General features: G+C 39.7%; 1 protein-coding gene across 2 annotated transcripts in view; it reads right to left on the minus strand.

Annotated features, from left to right (window-relative positions):
• Window positions 1-20,247, minus strand: part of Acot9 (acyl-CoA thioesterase 9) — a 43,568-nt gene continuing 23,321 nt past the window's right edge. For both annotated transcript variants that reach the window (XM_048440736.3, XM_048440735.3), the window contains 8 exons: window positions 9,013-9,089; window positions 3,478-3,545; window positions 2,136-2,247; window positions 1,892-1,982; window positions 1,668-1,753; window positions 1,048-1,135; window positions 754-904; window positions 1-163 (listed from right to left, as the gene is read on the minus strand). In XM_048440736.3, the coding sequence (XP_048296693.1) occupies window positions 75-163; window positions 754-904; window positions 1,048-1,135; window positions 1,668-1,753; window positions 1,892-1,982; window positions 2,136-2,247; window positions 3,478-3,545; window positions 9,013-9,089 (762 nt within the window). In that variant the 3' untranslated portion in view covers window positions 1-74. The remainder of the gene's footprint in view (window positions 164-753; window positions 905-1,047; window positions 1,136-1,667; window positions 1,754-1,891; window positions 1,983-2,135; window positions 2,248-3,477; window positions 3,546-9,012; window positions 9,090-20,247) is intronic.

A 20,247-nucleotide genomic window follows, 5' to 3' on the forward strand; every position in this document is an offset into this window, starting at 1 on the left:
TACTTTACAGCATGGCTTTATTAGGCACTATGCCACTGTGCAGGAACTGCTGGTTTGCAGCAAGTGAAATTTTCCTAGGGCTCCACAGGGTAGTCCTTTTTCAAGGTCACTGGGACACTCATGGACTTGAAATGACGATGTCCATCTAAATACAACATGGACTCTGAAATACAAGAAAGAAACCTCTGGAGAAATGTGTAGCACCTTGGACAATCATACAGAAGAAGGACTACTTTGGAATACTGGGACAGCATTGCATGTGCAAAGCCAGCAACAGGATGCACAACTATCCTGAGAGAACAGATCCTGACTCCACCTTTTTTGTTGGCTGCATTAGTCTTTCATTATTAATGGCTGTTTGCAGTTCATACCAGGCCTGTGTACAACAGCCAAGCAAAGTAACAACAGCCATTTCTGGGGCCCAAAACGCATCTCTGGCTTTCAGGGCTACAGAACATCAAAAATCCACATCTCCCAAAGACATGCTCCTGGGCTAACAGGCTTGGGGACAGTGGTGAGGACAATTTAAAAGAAGAGTGATAGAAATCTAACTCAGTGGCAGAATACATGTTTAGCTCATGTGAATTCCTAGATTAAGGGATAATTTAAAAGATGGAAATATAGCTCAACGGCAGAGTAACTGCCTAACATATGAAAACCCCTGGGTTCAATCCCCTGCCATGGAAAAAAAAGAGAATTTCTTTCTTAAGAATTTCTTTCTTTCATTAGGAAGAAGCAGTCGTCATAACTTACCTCCATATGTTTTGGGGAAAACCAAGGGTACTTCTTTTTCTGACATGAATGTAAAATGAAATACATTGGTGGTCATATGTTCCTTACACTGAAGAGAGGACACTTCACTATGTACTCTGACTTGAATGTAATTGTCCTGAGTAAAGCATACCTAACAGATTATAGACATAAGATGTAATCAGTTGTTTTAGGAACAAGGGAAGAACCCAGTCATAAAAGAAACACAGAAAATAAAAACTTCTTTTCTAAACCCAAATGACAAAAAATACTTTTCACATTTCATGACACACCTACCTGTGAAGAAAGAAAGAGCAATGAGCCAACTTCAACGGGTTTCTGAAACATGATATCATCTACTGTTACCACAAATGGCCGGGAACCACTATTGGAGAAAGACCAAGATTCGCGTGAACTGCAAAATTGAGGTCTAAAATATTTCCCTTAACAATTTCCTGATGCAAAATAACAATGGTGAAAAAATAAATGTAAAGAAAGGGAATATTATCAAATGCAACTACTATGAGGGTGATATTCACTACAGTAAAAGTCTGGGGCTTGATTTGTGTATGACATTACCTAAGAATATATAATAAAAGTTTTTCATTAAAAAATTATCTGAGGCCTTTGACTTTGATTTCAGAATGTTAGCCCATTAATTAAAAAAATACAGCAATATGAAAAACAGAAAGCAAACTGATTTGAGATCTATATGGTCTCAGTGTCATCTTACATAATTTCCCCATTTGAAACTTGAAGATACACACACACACACACACACACAAACATGTGAACACAGCACACATAGATCTTATAAAAAGCATAATCCTATAGTGTAGTTCAGAGTGGTTTAAAATGTTTTCATTCAGTGGAATAAAATAAGTTGTTTCTCAGAAGTTAACTTAAGTCAAACTCACCCAAAGCTACAAGCAGTAGCCCAAGCAAGTTCATATGCTTTCCTCATTAGAAAACCACCAAAGATTCGATTGAAAATGTTCCGCTCCTGTTAAAAAAATGAGTATTAACAAATAGAAGTTTGTGGCTACCCTTTCGTGGGCCATTTAAAGGCGTGTCAGATTTTAGACAATTATCATGAATGCAATCCAGCACATTCAAACGATTGCTCACGAAGTTCTAGTACCTGAGGGTGACAAATATCCAAGCTCTTGAGTTTTGTATCCTCCATCCACACTGACTTAGGCGGCAATATTCGACTCTGAAAACTTATAGTCCTGTGCAAGGAGAGATGAATTAAACCTGGTTATTGTTATGCTTTCACTCTTGAGAAGAAACTGGTTCGAAACACTCTCCATTCAAGTGTGGCTCTGGAGAAGACCTTGGACTCAAATACTTTCTCAACTCGTAGTCTCACCATCTTAACTTACTTTGGATCCAGCGTGCTAAGAAACATCTCATGTATGGTATTCCTCTCCTCAGCACTGGGAGCCATTTTCAGTAATGAAGCAGAGCTAAAGGCAATCCTTCGTCCCTTGTTCACTGGAGTATGCAAGAACAAAGAGGTATGATCAGGAGGGTCATCTCACAGTATCTAGGCTGCCTTGCAGCAAACAATTTATGTCTAAGTTTCAAAGCCCACCAGAATATACACACACATGTATATATGTACATATGTATATGTATGTACATATATAGACATATGCATATGTATATATGTACATACACACACATACATTTATTCATCCACGAGAATGTTGCAGAGAGTGCAACAATTTCCAGAGATGGGACCAGGGACACAGTTCAGAGGTACAGCACTTTTCTTAAAGTACAAAGCACTGGGTTCCAAACTCAAACCACAAAAGAAACCTTGTTTTTCTAGTGAGTATTTTCTTTTATTTTTAAGACTTTTTTAGTCTTTTGTTTTGTTTTGTTTTCAGAGATAAGGTCTCTCTATGTAAACACCCTGGTTGTCCTGGAACTGACTCTATAACCAGGCTGACCTCAAACTCACAGAGATCTGCCTGCCTCTTAGTGATAGGATTAAAGGCATGCACCACCACTGCCCAGCAGAAGACTTTTTAAAATAGTGATTTAACTTATTTTTATTTTATGTGCATTGGGTTTGCATATATGTCTGTATGAGGGTGTCAAGTCCCCTAGAACTGGAGTTACAGACAGGTGTGAGTTGCCATCTGGGTGGTAGGAATTGAACCCGAGTCCTCTGGAAGAGCAGCCAGTGCTCTTAACTGCTGAGCCCATCTTTCTTGGAAATTATATCAGTTTAGCATGAGAACACTGGTTATCATACTGGTCTAGAACCCTGACATGTCTTGCATTTAAACCACTAAGATACACTTCCCATTTCATAAAAAAGAATAGCTACCCACGTTCCAGTAAATGGTCCTGCACCCATGCACATACTGGCAATATTAAGTGAACTCAGTTTTAAAAAGAGTATATAAAATTAAGAGGGAAAAGTGGGCAGTGTGTAGGAAAGGAAGGAAAAGGGGTAGGATTTGATAAAAATACACTATATGTATGTATGTAATTCTCAAGCAATAAGAAAATGAAAAGAAAAATTGCTTTATTTAATACTGTCTCATCAATAAAACTATTCAAAGCATTAACTCCATGGGACAAAATAAAGTATTTTTTATTATCAAAAAACACATCTGATTGATATAAGAATCATATAATCTTCAATAATCCCTTCTAAAGTAAAATTAAAATGGTTAAAATTTTTATTTTACTATGAACAAATTAACATACATTCTCCTTGTCTAAAGAGTTCTTCTTCTTCTGCAGTTTCAGGGATGAGTGGATTTACAAATGCCGGCCTAAACAAAAGAGAAAAACTTAGTTTAAGATGTGGCCTTGATGGGTGTAATCCTAAGATTAGGGATGCTGAGACAGGAGGATGTCAAGTTTAAGGCCTACCAAGTACAGAAAGTGTACGCTATTTATGCTATTATCTAATTAAGAATTAAGATGAGCAACTGCCTGCCAGTTTGAAAGTCTTCATCAGGGTTATGTCTCAGTGATGGGGTGCTGGCCTGGCATATGTAAGGCCTGAGGGCCAGCACTGTCAACATGAAAAGGTCTTCTTTTGCCATTTGTTTTAGGTAATACTTACTGACAGTCTCATACATTGACAGTGGAACAACTGAGCAAGCCCTCTCCTTATAGGCATAACTATGCACTAGAAACTTCACAGTGTACAGATACAGATGTTGGGCATGATGGCGCATGCCTGTAATCCTAGCATGTGAGAGATAGAGGAAGGAGGGATAGGGGTCCAGGGTCATCATAATAATGAGTTTGAGGTCAGCCTGACCTCCATAAGGCCTGTCTTGCAAAAAGAAAAGGCACAAAGAAAACAGGATATAAGTACTTGCCACAAAGTTAAACCTGATTCTACTCATTAGAACACAAATATGGGTTTAGAACATTCTGCAGGACAACTGACTTGAACTCTACAAAAATCTCAGTATCTTCAAAGGCAGAAGGCAGGAGGGGTACTTCTGTTAAACAAATACGATAACCAAATGAAATGCAGGGTCCTTTAGTGCAGCAGTTCTCAACCTGTGGATTTCAACCCCACAGAGTGTCACATCAGATATCCTGCATATCAGATTTAACATTATGATTCAAAACAATAGCAAAATTACAGTTATGAAGTAGCAATGAAAACAATTTTATGGTTGCGGGTCAGCACAACATAAAGAGCTGTATTAAAGGGTCACAGCATTAGGAAGGTTGAGAACCACTGCTTTAGTGAATACTGAATCTGGGCTGGGACTTCATAAGGATATTTTAGGGACATCTGGTGAAATCCAAATATGGACCATGTATTAGATAATATAATTGCTTCACTATTAAATAGGTTGGAAACATGATATAAAGGCATTGAAGTCATATATGAGAATTACGTTGTTCTTAAGAGACATACACTAAACTATGAAGAGTTGAAGTCAGCAAAAACATAAATTTAAATGATTCAGGGAAAAATTATCCCTGTGTGTAATTTCAGAGGGTAAGAGAGGAAGATGAATTAGGTACCATGTTGACCAGGGAATTTAGGTAAAAGGTATAGGAGGATTCAATGCATCTCTCAAAACTCTTCAAAAATAAAAATAAAACAAATAATTACAATAAATCAACAAAAATGATAAAATAAAATAAAAATTCTTTGAAATAAATAAGTTAATTTCTCATAATTAAAAAATAAGGATAAAAGAGTTCTTCACTGTAGCGAAAGAATTCAACATGTGTATCATTTGTGAATCTCAGGATTTCAAATGGAAACAAAATTATCTATCTATCTATCTATCTATCTATCTATCTAACTAACTAACTAACTAACTATCTTAGAAATGAGACTATTTTAGAAATGTAGAGGAAGGAAAGGGAAGAAAAAAGATGGTTGGGGTCAATGTGATTCAAGTCTATAATATACTTGCACAAAATGTCTTTATGAGATCCATCAATATGTAGAGTGAATACATACTGTGATGGTTAGCACTGTCAATTTGACAGAATCTGGTATTACATGGATGTTAGGTTCCTGCATGGACATGTGAGGAATTATCTAAATTACATTACTTTCTAAGTATGTCTATAAATGATTATCTTGACAACACTAATTGAGGTGGGAAGACCAGCCTACTATGGGTGACATTGTTTACTGGCTGGGCTCCCAGACTATAGCAAACAGAAAAAGTGAGCTGAACACTAGCGTTCTTTCACTGTTATCTGCTTCCTGATTGTGGATGCAATGTAACCCATTGCTTTAAGCTTCTGTTGCCTTGATTTCCCTACTATGACAGACTGTACTCTTGACCTGAAAGCTGCAAGAAATTTTTTCTCCCCTAAAATATTTGGTCAGGGTATTTTGTCATACCAACAGGAAAAGTACATATCCTAGCTCTATACACTGAGGCATAGAAACAAAGGAGAAAATAATACCAATATAGCTCCAGTACCCAGATTTTGGAGTAAGATATCAGTTCCCACTAAAAGGAGTCTCAGAATTTTATAGAAAAATGGCTGACTCCGGGGCTTCAGAAGAAAGGGTATTAAGATGAGAGAGAGAGAGAGTAGTAGGAAAGATGACTGGAATTACAGGACATTGCGGGGGGGGGGGCAGTCTATGTAAAAACCTAGTGCTGTGAAAACTCCCTGGAATCTATGAGACTGACCCCACTGAAGTCCCCTAGCAATGGGGGTACAGATCCCAAACCGTCAATCTTCTATAACCAGACAATGCTTCTAGCAGTGGGACTGGAACATCAACCCAGCCACAAAACCTTCGACCTACAATCTGTTCTGCCTATAAGATGTGCAGGGGTAATGGTGGTGCAGAACTTGTGGGAGTGGCCCACCAACGACTGGCTGCAACTTGAGGCCCACTCCACAAGAGGGAGTCTATGCCTGACACTGCCTAGATGGCCAAGAACCAGAGGTTACATATCCCGAGACCTAGGAGAGAACAAAGCACAACTGGCCAAAGAAAGTCAATGAAATGATTCCTAATGATATTCTGTAATACTCATAGACTGGTACCTAGCCCAATTGTCATCAGAGCAGCAGTATCTAGCAACTGATGGGAGCAGATGCAGAGACCTACAGCAAAACATTAGGCAGAGCTCAGAGAATCCTGCAGAAGAGATCAAGGAAGGATTGGAAGAGCCAGAGGGGTCAAGACACACCATGAGACCACAGGCCACAGAATCAACTAAGGGCTCATAGCAACTCACAGAGACTGAAGTGACAAACACAGACCCTGTATGGGTCTGAGCTAGGTTCTTTTCCTATATGTTACGGTTGTGTAGCTTGGTGTTCTTGTATGACTCCTAACAACTGAAGTTTTTTTTTTGGGGGGTGGGCATCTCTGACTCCTGCTTGCACTTGGGACCCTTTTGCCAAGTCTAGCTGTGATTTGAGGGTTTGTGCCCCATTTTCGTGTATCTTGTTAGGCCATGTTTGGTGCATATCCCTGTGAGGCCTGTTCTTTTTTGAAGGAAAACAGGAGGGAGAGGTCTAGGGGAGAGGGGAGGTGGGAGAAGGGTCTAGGAAAAGTGAAGGGAGGGGAAACTGCAGTTGGATGAAAAGTATGAAATAAAATGAAAGGGAAAGGAAATAAAATTCATTTTATTCATTAGTATTACTATAAAATAAAAGGGAAAAATGTGAGCCTAAACCATCTCATCAAACTAGAGGGCAGGAAGGTATAAGGGACTAATGGTGCAGATAAGTGTTCATCTTAGCCTTTTATGAATATGAACTGTCTTGTATCCAGAAGACAGTGTTTCACAGCATTCTTCCCAGTCTTCCTGCTCTTATATGTGTATCCTCATAGTTCCCAGAGCCTGGAATTACTGATAGAGAAACCTCATTTAGCGATGACTCAACAGTCATTTATTCTCTACACTATGAATGGTTATGAGTCTCTGCATTAACCGTTGATCTCTACACACAAACAGGATGTTATTGGTGTTAAAACACATAGATTAGTGGAAGAGAACAGAGATATTAGAAGTATAATAACATGTACATTATGTAGTACAAAGGTGAGTCTTCTCAACAAATGGTGATAGGAAAATCTGGTCTCTGTATACTGAAGAAAAAATGAGACTCATCTCTTAGCACTTACAAAAAACTGAACTAGCCTGGTGGCAGGGGCACACGCCTGTAATTCTAACAATTGGAAAGCAGAGGCATGCAGATCTCTTAAGTTGGAGGGCAGCTTGGTCTACAGAGTGAGTTCCAGGACAGCCAGAGCTATGCAAAGAAATCTTGTCTCAAAAAAACAAAACGAAACAAAAGAATGAACTAAACACTCAAATCTAAGATCTGAAACTATTACAAAAAATATCAATGTAATGATGTCTAATGATATTCTGGTATACCCATTAACTGGTGCCTAGCCCAACCGTTATCTGAAAGGCTTCATCCAGCAACTGATAAAAAGAGATGCAGAGACCCCATAGCCAAATATTACACTGAGTTTGGGGTATCCTGCAGAAGAAGGGGAAAAAGAGAGTAAAAGCCATAGGGGGTCAAGAACACTACAAGAAAACTCACAGAATCAACTAACCTGGGTGTGGAGCCCCAAAAATGTAAGCCTATTGCCATCCTGACAGATGGTCAAGATATGCAAGCATACTTTTGCTCTGTCTTTTGTAAATGGAGGTTACCTGGGGAAGGGCTGCCTTCAGGATACTTGGTCTAGAGTGGTTTCACTTCCTACAACAGAATGTTAATGACTTGATGCCTCTAAGTGTTAAAGCAATTAACTGTTCTTTGAGTTGTCCTTTGTATCATGTTAAAGAAGTCTTCTGTTGCCTTCCTCCCCCTTTTGTATTTTAGGGGTATAAAAGCGTATGGAAAATTAAACCTGGACAATTTCTGTTTTCACTGGTATGCCCTCCTGGTACTATTCTATAGTTTCTGTTTTATTATTTTCAAATGCATCTTCATATTCTTTACTTATATTTCTAAATCTCCACACCCCTATGCTGGCAAGAGGTGCTTTTGTTGAGACTGGTCCTGCTAACAAAGATATGGAGGAAGAGGAATGTAAATGGTCTTAGAAGAAATGTAAATTAGTACTGACATCACAGAGAACTTTTTTTAAGAAACAGATGTGCCATATGGCCCATTTATCTCTCTTCTATATAGATTCAAAAAAATTAATTTAGCATACTAGAGATACCTATATACCTTATGCATTGTAGCACTATTAGCATTCACTGAGATAATTGAGCCAGCTTAGGTATCTATCAACTAATAAATGGAAAAATTAAAATGAAATACATATATACAATAGAGTATTATTAAGCTGCTTAGAATAAAGGTGTTATCTGCAGAAAAATATACTGAACTAGAGTGCACTATGTTAAGTGCAATGAGCTGAACGTGGTAAAACAAGCACCACTAGTTCTCTCCAGTCTGCAGCAGCTAAACACAAGTCAACCTGAAAGGAAAATGGTGACTACTGCAGCGAGGAGTATGGAAGAGGAGTTTAATCAGGAAATAGTGTATGCAGTTAATAAATAAAATAAAATATCTACATTCGTAAAAAGATTCTTACATCATTGTAAGGTAAAATGCCATCGTGTATGAGATTTCTTTTTAAAATATTATACATCTCCTTTAGAGAAAAAATATGAATTTGGCAAACATGTTCAATTAAGTCTGTTATATTCAGGTCATGGGCATATGGAAATTCATTAGTTTTTCTCTGAAGTCTTGCATATTTTTGAAAATTTTCAAATTAAGGAATTATGAAAAAGCAACAATTACCCTTTATTTTCAGAATCTCGAGCTACCATGACAAAGGTTGCATCCAAAACAGGCCAATATTCCTCATTCTTTTGTAGCTAAAGAACAAAGAAAAGAAAAATAAAGTTATAAGGAATGCATTTATTGAGAAGACTGACCACAGTTCTGATGGTATTTATTATTGTTATTCTTTTAGGTTATTATATAGTATAGTCAACACCATATGTGTGAATATGGCTAAAATGTCATATTCCCATGAACTAAAAGTATTCTAGGTCTAGGTGTTATCCAAATGTCAAAATTAGAACCCACTACTACCTCTGAAGACTAAAAATGCTGACTGGGTATGATAACATAGGCCTGTAATCATAACAACTGGGGAGGCTGAGGCAGAAAAGTGCCTGTGAGTCTGGGGCTAGCCTTGGGGGTTTCAGGCTACCTTGTGTGATTATAGTCTTGTGTGACTGTCATCCTGTCATATACATACATATATCCTCTTAGCTTTGTGTGTGTGTGTGTGTGTGTGTGTGTGTGTGTGTAGTGTGTGTGTGTTATAGTTGTTATCTGCAGAAAAATATACTGAACTAGAATGCACTACAATAAGTGAAATATATATATATATATTTATATATATATATATGTAAGAGGACAGCTGGTATTTTGATCTATGCATTTCAAGGTCAACCAAGACCCAATGGTAAACAGAAGCACTCTAAAAGGGCCCTAAAACTCCAGTCCTGATCAGAAAGGCCATAGGGGATCCAGAGGTTAGGCACTAAGCAGTACATATCCTGTAGAGTGAAGAGACACTGGACAGGGAAACTCTTAAGGGTGGAAGAATTGCTAACATTAAACTGAACTAAATAGACAAGGTTCTGAGTTCTATGCTAGTTATAAGGATCTACTCAAATGGTCAAATGGATAACATTAAACATACTGTTCAAAAAAACCCCAACAAATTCTAATGGTCTCTGACCAAATCTGTGGTGCTTTAATCAGTTACAAAAAGTCCAGATTCTCTGTCCTACTATTTCTGTGCATAATATATGCTCCAGGCCCTCCTGTCTTGATCCTAAAACTTTCTCTTTTTTGCCTATTTAATGTAATTTATTTCTTTTTATCATACATTTATTTATTTTACTGTAACATGAGGACCGGTTTGTTGGGGTATCTGTCCCGCCTGGTACCCCACAACTGGCATGCCCCAAAGAGAAAATCAATCACACAGAGATCTCTATAAGTTATAAAGCTGATTGGCCCATTAGGTCAGGCTACTTATTAGCTCTTATAACTTATGTTACCCCATTATCCTTATCTACGTTAGCACATGGCTCAGTACCTTTTCCAGTGGGGCAGCTTACATCTTTCCTCTCTGGTGGTCTGGGCAGAACTGGCAGAGGGAGCTTCCTAGAATACTCCCAGTCTCTTTGCTCCACCTCTACTTCCTGTCTGGCTTTCCTGCCTATACTGCCTGCCTGGCCAATCAGCGTTTTATTAAAATATGATTGACAGAATACAGACAATTCTCCCACACCATTTTACATCCCAGCCAAAGTTTCCCCTCCCTCCTCTCCTCCCAGTACGTCCCCCCCCATTACCCCGCCTGTTCCTATCCCCCAATCCACTCTTCCTCCATTTCTGTTTAAGAAAGGGCAGGTCTCCCATAAATATCAACATAACATAGCATATAAAGTTGCTGTAAGACTAAGCAGCTCCTCACGTATTAAGGTTGGACAAAGCAACTCAGTATGAGGAGCAGGGTCCCAAAAGCCAACAAAAGAGTCAGAGACAGCTCCTGTACCCACTGATAGGAATTCCACAAGAGGACCAAGCTACACAATTGTAACACATACGCATAATGCCTCTCTCAAACAGTAGAGAAACACTTAAGAAGCTGTTCGACATCCTAAAACTTTCTTATCACCACACTCTCCTTTTCCTGTTTTAATTGCTTCCTGTATATATCTTCAGAAAGTCTACAGATCACAACCAAAACATCCAGTTCAAGCATAGAACTCAGCCTCATAAATTTAGAAGCAAAATTTAGCCTGCTACAATTATATTTTACAAAAACAAATTCTATCCTCCGAACATGGCGTGGCCGCTGTATCCAGGAACTCAAAGAAGAGCTGGTGAACAACACAAGACTGTACCCATCAACATTCCACCAGGAACAGGGGAGGGTCTTATGAGGCCCACCTCTCCATGAGGGGCTACTGGCAGTTAATGATTGCTGTAGAAGGTGCAGTCACATTTTTCCATGGCATAGCCATGGCTAAGCTGTCCATGTTCCAGGAACCCCCCGCCCCGTGCTTATGCATGCAAACCTAATTACACCCAGTGGGTCATGTAAAACTCACATGAAAGGAGGAGGATGACTTGAGAAGAAGAAAGGAGGGAAAGGAGAGGAAAATGGGTGGGGTGGTGAATATGTTTGAATTATATGATTGTTTATAAAACTGTGAAACAATAAATATAATTTTATGATCATATATTTATTTAAAAGGCTCTACAGGATCCTAAACAAGATTGGTACTTGGGCCAAGTTTGCTCCTAAACACTTAAAGACAGCCACCTAGGAGACAGACTTCAGCCCATTTCAAAGGGTGTACTATAACAGCTGCCATCTCCAAAGAATTACTGACAGGGTTTACCTGTGAAGAAGAAAGTCCAATTTTCCAGTAAGGGTTTAAGGTGAGACACAGGGACCCTACCGAAACAGTTAAACAACCAATCGAGGGCTTGTATTTCTCTTCAAAATGGACTAGAGGGGACCAGTTAAGATGATCTGAGGACCTGGGTTTCATAGTTCCTGCTTTTGGAGCTGTTATTATTATTAATTAATTGTGTTCACCATTACCTGTGCTCCATCAGGTAGATCCTTTTTCTAACTGCCATCAAAATTCTTAGACATTATATTCTTTTATCTAAACGTGTGTTGAGGTGGGATGATGCACCTGGTTCTTTATTTCCTGATTGCCCTGCCTTGTCTGATACTCTGGCTTTACAAAGATTCCTAAACGTTCACTCTAGTCTCAATGACCTGGGATTTTTTTAGGCTACCTTATGCAAAGAGAAGTGATTTTCCAGTTCTCCAGTAATGAAAATAAGTCCTTTTTCCACTAGATTGATGCTGTCATGTATTTTGTCACAGTAACAAGAAAAGTAACTGGGGCTGGAGAAAGGGCGCCATGGTTAAGGGTCACTTGCTGCTCTGGCAGCCATATGGTGGCTCAAAACCATCTATCCACAACGTCAGTTTCATGATAGTCAACAGGCATGCACATGGTGCATATATATGCTCAAAGGCAAAAATTATAAGCATTCATGTACATAAAATCAAACAAAAATTCTAAAAAATAACAATAGAAGTAACTAATACAAAAAAATCTGGTATCAAGAAGAAAGACAGTTGTGACAACCCAGACTATGTTGTTCTTGGGCCTTTGGAAATAGTTTATAGAAAGAACTGAGAAAGTTGAGAGCATCGGGATAGTTTAATGAACCATTCTGGTGGGAGTTCAGCAGACCAGAATGTTATTAAAACTATGGATAGTAAAACTATGCTCATGGAGCTTCAGATGGAAATAAAGATCCTATCAGAACCTGGACTAGAGGCCATTCATGTTACATTCTGGCAAAGAAGAATCAGACTCTGTGTGTGTGTGTGTGTGTGTGTGTGTGTGTGTCCCCTGCAATTTGAATGAGCCTAGATTCAATAGTAACGAGATAAAGACAGGAACAATGGCATACACCTTTAATCCCAGCACTCAGCAGGCAGAGGGAGATAGGTCTCCATGAGTTCAGGGCCAGCCTGTTCTACATAGAAAATTCCAGGACAACCAAGGAGACATAGATATTGTCTCAAAAAAGCAAAACAACAACAAAAATTAATGAAGTCCAGACCTATTCAGGGTATCTGTCCATCACCCAACCCAAGGAACACAGCATAAGAAAGGACAAAAAGAATGTAAGAGCCAAAGGGCAGGAAGGAATGCTGTAAAATGATTGACATGTCAGAGCTGTTGCATCTGTGAATTCACAACAGCTGTGGTTACCTCTACACCACTGACTATCCACACTGGCAATCATTGATAGGGAGGAGCTAATGGCAGTTAATAGCCACTGGCCGGGAAGGAACCATTATTTCCAGGGGTATATTCACTAGTATGCTGCCTATGCTCCAGTAAATAACCTCCCATCTATGCTCATGCAAGCAACTCGGATTAAACACTGGATCATAAAGGATGGGAACTTGTTTAAAAAAAAGGGTTCAAGAAATAAAAGCCAGGAAAACAAGGTGAAAGTGATCAAAATACATTAGATACAAATATAAGGTGTACAATGATGCCACCATGCCTCAGGCACTAGACATGAAGCTACAGAGTTTAATGGTTGGTCTGCTGGGTTTCAGTCTTGTTACCTTCTGTTCTTCTCTTTTGAAATTTGAAATGGGAATGCTTAGCATGTACCATTTATAATAGAAGTATTGTTGCTTTATGATTTTACAAAAGCACACAGATAAATGTTTGCCCTGAGTTTCAATAAAAACTTCGGAATTTTAAAAAAAGATTTAATTGTGTGTTTGTGTTCATGTGTGTCTACCAGAGGCATTAGATACTTCTGGAGTGTTCTCTCTCTCTCTCTCTCTCTCTCTCTCTCTCTCTCTCTCTCTCTGTGTGTGTGTGTGTGTGTGTGTGTGTGTGTGTGTGTGTGAGAGAGAGAGAGAGAGAGAGAGAGAGAGAGAGAGAGAAAAAGAATGTGTACATATGACCGCTGATGCTAGCAGAGTCCAGAGGCATCAGATCTTCTATTGTGAGATATCCAGAGTAGGTTCAGGAACTCAAACTCCATTCCTTTGTAGTAGTAATCACGCTTAACTGCTGAGCCATCTCTCCAACCCGAGACATGGAACTTTAGAACAGAGTTGAAACTGTTCAGGGTACTTTAAAGTTAGACTAATTGCATTTTGCTTTATGAGACAGCTATGAGAGTTTGGGGATCACAGACGAAATGATACAGTTTGAATGTGAAATGTGCTTGCTCCTTTAATTAGGACTCCAGTCTTTAACACTTGATTTCCAGCTGGTGGCACTGTAGGAATGTTGTGGAACTGTAGGGGTTTGGACTCTAGATGGCAGGATTATTTCACTAGAGTGGACTCTCAAGGTTCTCCTCACTTCTGCTTCTGGACTGCGCTCTCTCATTTGTCTGCTGCCAAGATATGAGAAGCCCCAATCACATTCTCACTGACAAAAATGCCACCATGCAGGATGGACCAAAATGCCTCTGAAATGGATCTAAAAATTCATCCTCTCTCTTTTACTTTAAGTTGCTTTTGTCAGTGTATTAGTTAGTTTTCTATTGCTGGAATAAAAAAAAAATCAGAACCAAAGCAACCTACAGAAAGGGTTATTTGGGCTAATGGATAAAAAGGGATAAGAGTACATCATGGAGGAAAAGCATGCCAGCAAGCATGGTGGCTGGAACAGTGAGTTGAGGGCTCACTGCTCGAACCACAAACAGGAAACAGAGAGACCAAACTAAAAATGGTATGAGTCTTTATATCTCTCAATACCTACCCCCCAGTGACATTCTCCAGCAAGGCCACTCTTTTAAACCTAACCAAGTAGCACCATAAAACTGGGAACTGAGTATTTAAATGCTTGAAACTGTGGGGGATATTACTCAGTCAAATCATCAGATAGGCATTTTGTAATAGCTACAAGAAAATGATGCAGAAAGGAATCAGGGAGTTAAACATCTCACAATGCACTGGTAGGTCTTCAGAACTAAGAAATTTCCTGGATAAAATGCCAAAATGCCTGTTCTGAGAAATACTGCAAGATATGCTGCAATTATATATTTATGTGGCTGCTTCCCTACGATATAATGAGTGAGGATCATGTAGACTGACACCATTTTCCTCATATTTTCACTGCCACCACTAAGCACAAATACTGGCAGATACATATACAATTAATGTCTCAAAAATGAATGAATGGGGCATTACATGAATGGGCTTTTGTAAAATATACTCTCTAAGAGAAAAGGAACCTTCTGTGTCTTGCTCACTGTCATATACCCAGACCAGAAGAGCTGTTCAATAATTATAATTGCCAAATTGATTTTATGCACAGATATTGAGAAATGGGCACTGCTGTTGATAAGCGTATCATCTAGTGGAGAGAAAACAATGTTTGTATACCACTTGTAGGACAGAGAGTAGCAGGTGCCAGGAAGGAGAGACAGACTAGGTCTTAAAGACTGAACAATTGCTCCAAGTTGGAAGAGTCAAAGAAGGGGTGACCCTAAAGCACAGTGGGAATGTACAGAATCGGAACACAACACATTCCAGGTAAAGAAAAAGGCATTAACAGACATTTGGTTGCTAAATGTTTACTTTGTGTTTTACTACAACTTACACTTGCTAGTGTCACACACTAATAATGCCAAGATATGTAACTCCATACTCGCAGACTACTCAATAACCAGCAATGAGCACTAAGAAGGTACGCAGGGCTGGGAAGTGGCTCAGTGGTACAGCATTTGCCTATTACACACAAGGCCCTGGATTCAAACTTGGCATTGAAAGAACAAAAAAGAAAACACATACATGATAAAGGGAATAAAGTTGAAAAAGTAGATTGCATCTAGCTTATAGAGTACCTTGGGCACTACCTAATCAAAGGAATATGAATTCCAGCCCAATGGTCACTGAAGGTTTTTATAAAGTGGAATGACATGATCTAAGATTAGCTTTGGAAATTTTACCTGGTAAACCCAGAGAGAAAGGACAGGCTAGAGAGAGAGGCATATGATGCAACTTTTCATTTTCTCTCTCCACTCCCCTCCTCTCCCCTCTCCTCTCCTGTATTGTTTTTCTAATTTACTTACAGGAGAGTCAAATAGCTGTGATTCCCTGGAATGCAGGCCCTAGGTCAGGAAATCTACAGTTCACAGCACTGAGTAGGACAGAAATTAACCAAGAAGTTTGGTTAAGTATCTACAAGTCAGAAGCATTCATAGCAACTTTATAAATGTGTTGCTTTATTATTATTATTATTTTGGTTTTTCAAGATAAGGTTCCTGTGTAGCTTTGAAGCCTGTCCTGGAACTCACTCTGTAGACCATGCTGGCCTTGAACTCACAGAGATCCATTTGCCTTTGCCTCCTGAGTGCTGGGATTAAAGGCATGTACCACATTTTTTTGTTTTATAATTTTTAAAAGGACAATAAAACCAGCATTACTGCCAATTGCATAAATATAGGAATACAATCCAATCACTTTGATACAGTATTTATTTTTAAAAAAAATACTGGTAGTTAATGCTGACACATGTATCTTCTCAAAAGTGCTGAGAACTAAGTGGCTGTTGAATATAAAGCCCTATATAGAGACATCTTTGTCACCCCCCTCTAAAGCTTAAAGAATACCCCATGAGAGGGGACAGAAAAGCTGTTAAGACTCAGAGGATGTGGAAAAGTTTTGTACAATGATGTCTCCTATTCAATATCTGGTCACTGCACTCATGAAGTCACAGCAGCTATGGTTACTGCATAAGACCACTGGGCCCTTAAACATTCCATCGGGGAATGTTTCACCTTGGGTAGCTATTATAGGCATAGCTACCAGTGGGGAAGGAATCATTTTCTTCAGTGGTGTAGCCACTATTTCAGTAAATAATCCCGGACCCATGCTCAAGCAAGCAACCCTAATTAAACACAGTGGTCCCAAAAGATGACATAAAAGTATTAAGGGTCCTAGTTGTAAAGAAGAGAAGAAGTGGTTCATTGGGACTTAAAGGGGACCAAAAGAGGGTAATGGGGTACATATGCCAAAATGCCTTATATGCATGTTTAAAATTATCAAAGAATAAATTTTCAAAATTCTAAAAGCAATTTCTAAACAATTACTATACATTGCAAGCTTCAGACTTTTCTCAAATCTGAAAGTTGATTTTACCAAGAGGTGAAAATGCTTTTGAATTCTATAGCAGAAAAATAATAATAAATTTATTATTTATAAATTTATTATTTATAAATAATAAATTTATTATTATGCATCTGAATAATAAATAAGTCCAGTGATTACCACAGCGCAATTAAGTAAATCAATGCTTATGTTGTCTACAGTGAAATGCTGGGCATACTCTGTTATTCGGTCTCTGCATTGATTATCCTCTGGATTCTGCTCATAAGAGGAGCTGTTTCAACTGCACCCAAATGACTATTAACAATTGAGGGCTGGGTATGTAACTCAGGTGTAAAGCACTTGCCTAGTACATGAAAGGATATGAGTTTGGTCCCCAGTACCACACGAAGAAAAGAATTGAAGTGTGTCTTTCATCCCCTAAAAGGTATGATGAAGGCCTAACCTCCAGACCTATAGGTGAGAATTACTTGAAAATGGGGACATTACAGGCATAATTAGATAAAAAGAAAACCAATAATAGCAACTCATGCATGTAATCCCAGTATTTGCTAGGCTGAGGCAGGAGGATTGCTATGAGTTCCAGGACAACCTGTGCTACAGAGTGAGGCTCTGTCTCAAAACAATAAATAAATGAATAAATAAATTCAGGCATGTGACACATGCCTATGAGAAGTGGAGGCAGGAGAATCAGGAATTGGAAGTCAGCGTAGACTACAGAAAATAAACTTGTCTCAGAAAACTAAAACCCCAGAACAATAAATAGTAAAGCCTCCCACTGCTTCTGTAAGGTTGCCTCATCAGTTGTGCTGATGACAAAGCCACCACTAACTAGTCCTCCATCGGATACTCACTCATTCTTGAGGACCAATTCAAGGCCAGCCTGGGTTATATGAAGCCCTATCTCAAAAATAGAACAAAAACAATGAGTTCATATTGGAGCAGAGTGGGCCTTCAATCCAATATGATTAAGATATTAGTCAGAGAAAAGACAGAAATATAGGAAGCCCGCCTTTTTATTTGCGAGGTCCTTGGAGCCCAGCAAGAGGTCCTGCTCCTGTACTGAGTGGATACAAACAGATGAGTGACCAGCCAGTCCCTGGGAACTGAGTACAGGCCCCCTCCAACTCCCTAAGCTTTTCTGGCCATCCAGCGGGATGTTTCCCAGCTGCTGGCTTTCTTTAGCACATTCCAGCCTGCCCCCAAGCACCCCTTTTAATCTGTGAGGTCCTTGGATCCCCCAACTCAGCCTGCTCCGGGGCTGAGAGGTTGGGGAGCCAGGAGGAGTGTCCCTGCCCTCTGGGGCTTCTTTGTATGGCCCCATCCTGCCCCCAAAGTCCACCTTTTTGTCTACAAGGTCCTAGGAGCCCAGCATAGGCCCTGCTCCTGTGCTGAGAGGATCCAGCGGGGTGTTTACTGGCTCCTGGCTTTCTTGATCACATTCCACCCTGCCCCCAAGCACTCCTTTTCATCTGTGGGGTCCGTGGATACCTGAACTCAGCCTGCTTCAGGGCGGAGGAGATCTGAGAGGCAGCTAAAGTGCTAAGGGGACCTTAAAGAGGGCAGACCAAGAAAAGCTCCCAAGTACACAGTCAACCACAAAAAAGGTTGGAACAAGACACCAAGACTCTCCTGGCCTCATCTGAAGAAGTGATGGGAAGGCGCCAATGCAAGAATTCCTCCAACAATCTCAAAAGCAACATGATAACACCAGAATCCAGCAAAAATGTAATGGGAAGACTTGAACACCCTAAGCCAGAAGAAGTAGAAGAAACTAACTTTAAACATAACCTTATGAAAATGATGGAGACCCTTAAACAGGAAGTGAAAAACTTCTTTAAAGAGATGGAAAAAAAGAAAAACAAAAAGTTAGAAGAAATTAATAAATCCCTCAAAGATACCCAAGAAAAGCAAGAAAAAGTAATCAAACAGGTAAAGAAAACAGTTCAAAACTTAAAAACCGAGGGCTGGGACTGGGCTGGAAGTGTAACCCAGCAGGAGGAGTGCCTGTGTTTCAATAGCCTGCCTGCCGGGGGTGGAAATGTAGGCCCTGCATCAGCTCAGCAAGAATCCTGGCCACCAACGGGCACTGATCATCTCGCAGCAGAATCATCATTGGGGTGAGTTTGCTCTGACCCGCGGCAGAAGCCCGACAAGGAGGAGCTCAGACATCCCCGGTCCCCCTTGACTCCCTGGTCACTCTGCAGGGGCTAAGCCCTCTCACCTCCTAGCCCATCCCACCTTTCATCCAGGAACCCCTTCCTTTATTCCTCCCTTCCTCTTCCTCGGGGCCATAAAAACACCCAGCTCAGCTGGCTTGAAGGCTGGGACTGGGCTGGAAGTGCAACCCGGCAGGAGGGAGTGCCTGTGTTTCAATAGCCTGCCTGCTAGGGGTGGAAAGGTAGGCCCTGCATCAGCTCAGCAAGCATCATGGCCAGGAAGGGGCGCTGATCCTCTAGCAGAAGATTCATCAGAGGGGGGAACCTGACACAGTACCAGAAGATCCACTAGAGAACAGCTGAAGGAAGAGATGGGCAGACGCCAAGGCAAGAATTCCTCCAACAATCTGAAAAACAACATGAAAACACCAGATCCCAGCGATCTTACGACAGAAGGACGTGAACACCCTGCTCTGGAAGAAGTGGAAAGCAGTGTCATTATGAAAGGAATAGAGTCCCTTAAACAGGGTATGAATAACTCACTTAAAGAACTGGAAAAGAAATATAACAAAAAGATTGAAGAAATGACTAAAGAAATGGAAGAGAATTATAACAAAAAGTTTGAAGAAATGAGTAAATTCGTAAATGATACCCTGGGAAACCAAAAAAAAACCAATCAAACAGGTAATGGAATCAGTTCAAGAATTGAAAACTGAAATGGAGGCAATGAAGAAAACACAAAAAGGGCCGGCTGGATATGGAAAATCTACGTAAATAAAGAGAGACTTCAGGAACAAGCATAACCAATAGAATACAAGAGATAGAAGAATAAATCTCAGATTATGAAGACACCATAGAGAAAATAAATGCTCTGACCAAAGAAAACCGCAAATCCAACAAATTCTCATCACAAAACATTCAGGAAATCTGGGACATAATAAAAAAAACCCCAAATCTAAGAATAATAGGGGTAGAAGAAGGAGAAGAATTGCAGATCAAAGGTCCAGAAAATATATTCAACAAAATTATAGAAGAAAACTTTCCCAACCTAAAGAACGATATTCCTATGAAGGTTCAAGAAGCATACAGAACACCGAATAGACTGGATCAGAAAAAAATATCCCCTCGCCATATAATAATCAAAACACAAAGCATTTAGATTAA

Source organism: Myodes glareolus, chromosome X, assembly GCF_982192425.1.
Source record: "Myodes glareolus chromosome X, mMyoGla1.1, whole genome shotgun sequence".
In the NCBI taxonomy this organism is placed as follows: Eukaryota; Metazoa; Chordata; class Mammalia; order Rodentia; family Cricetidae; genus Myodes; species Myodes glareolus.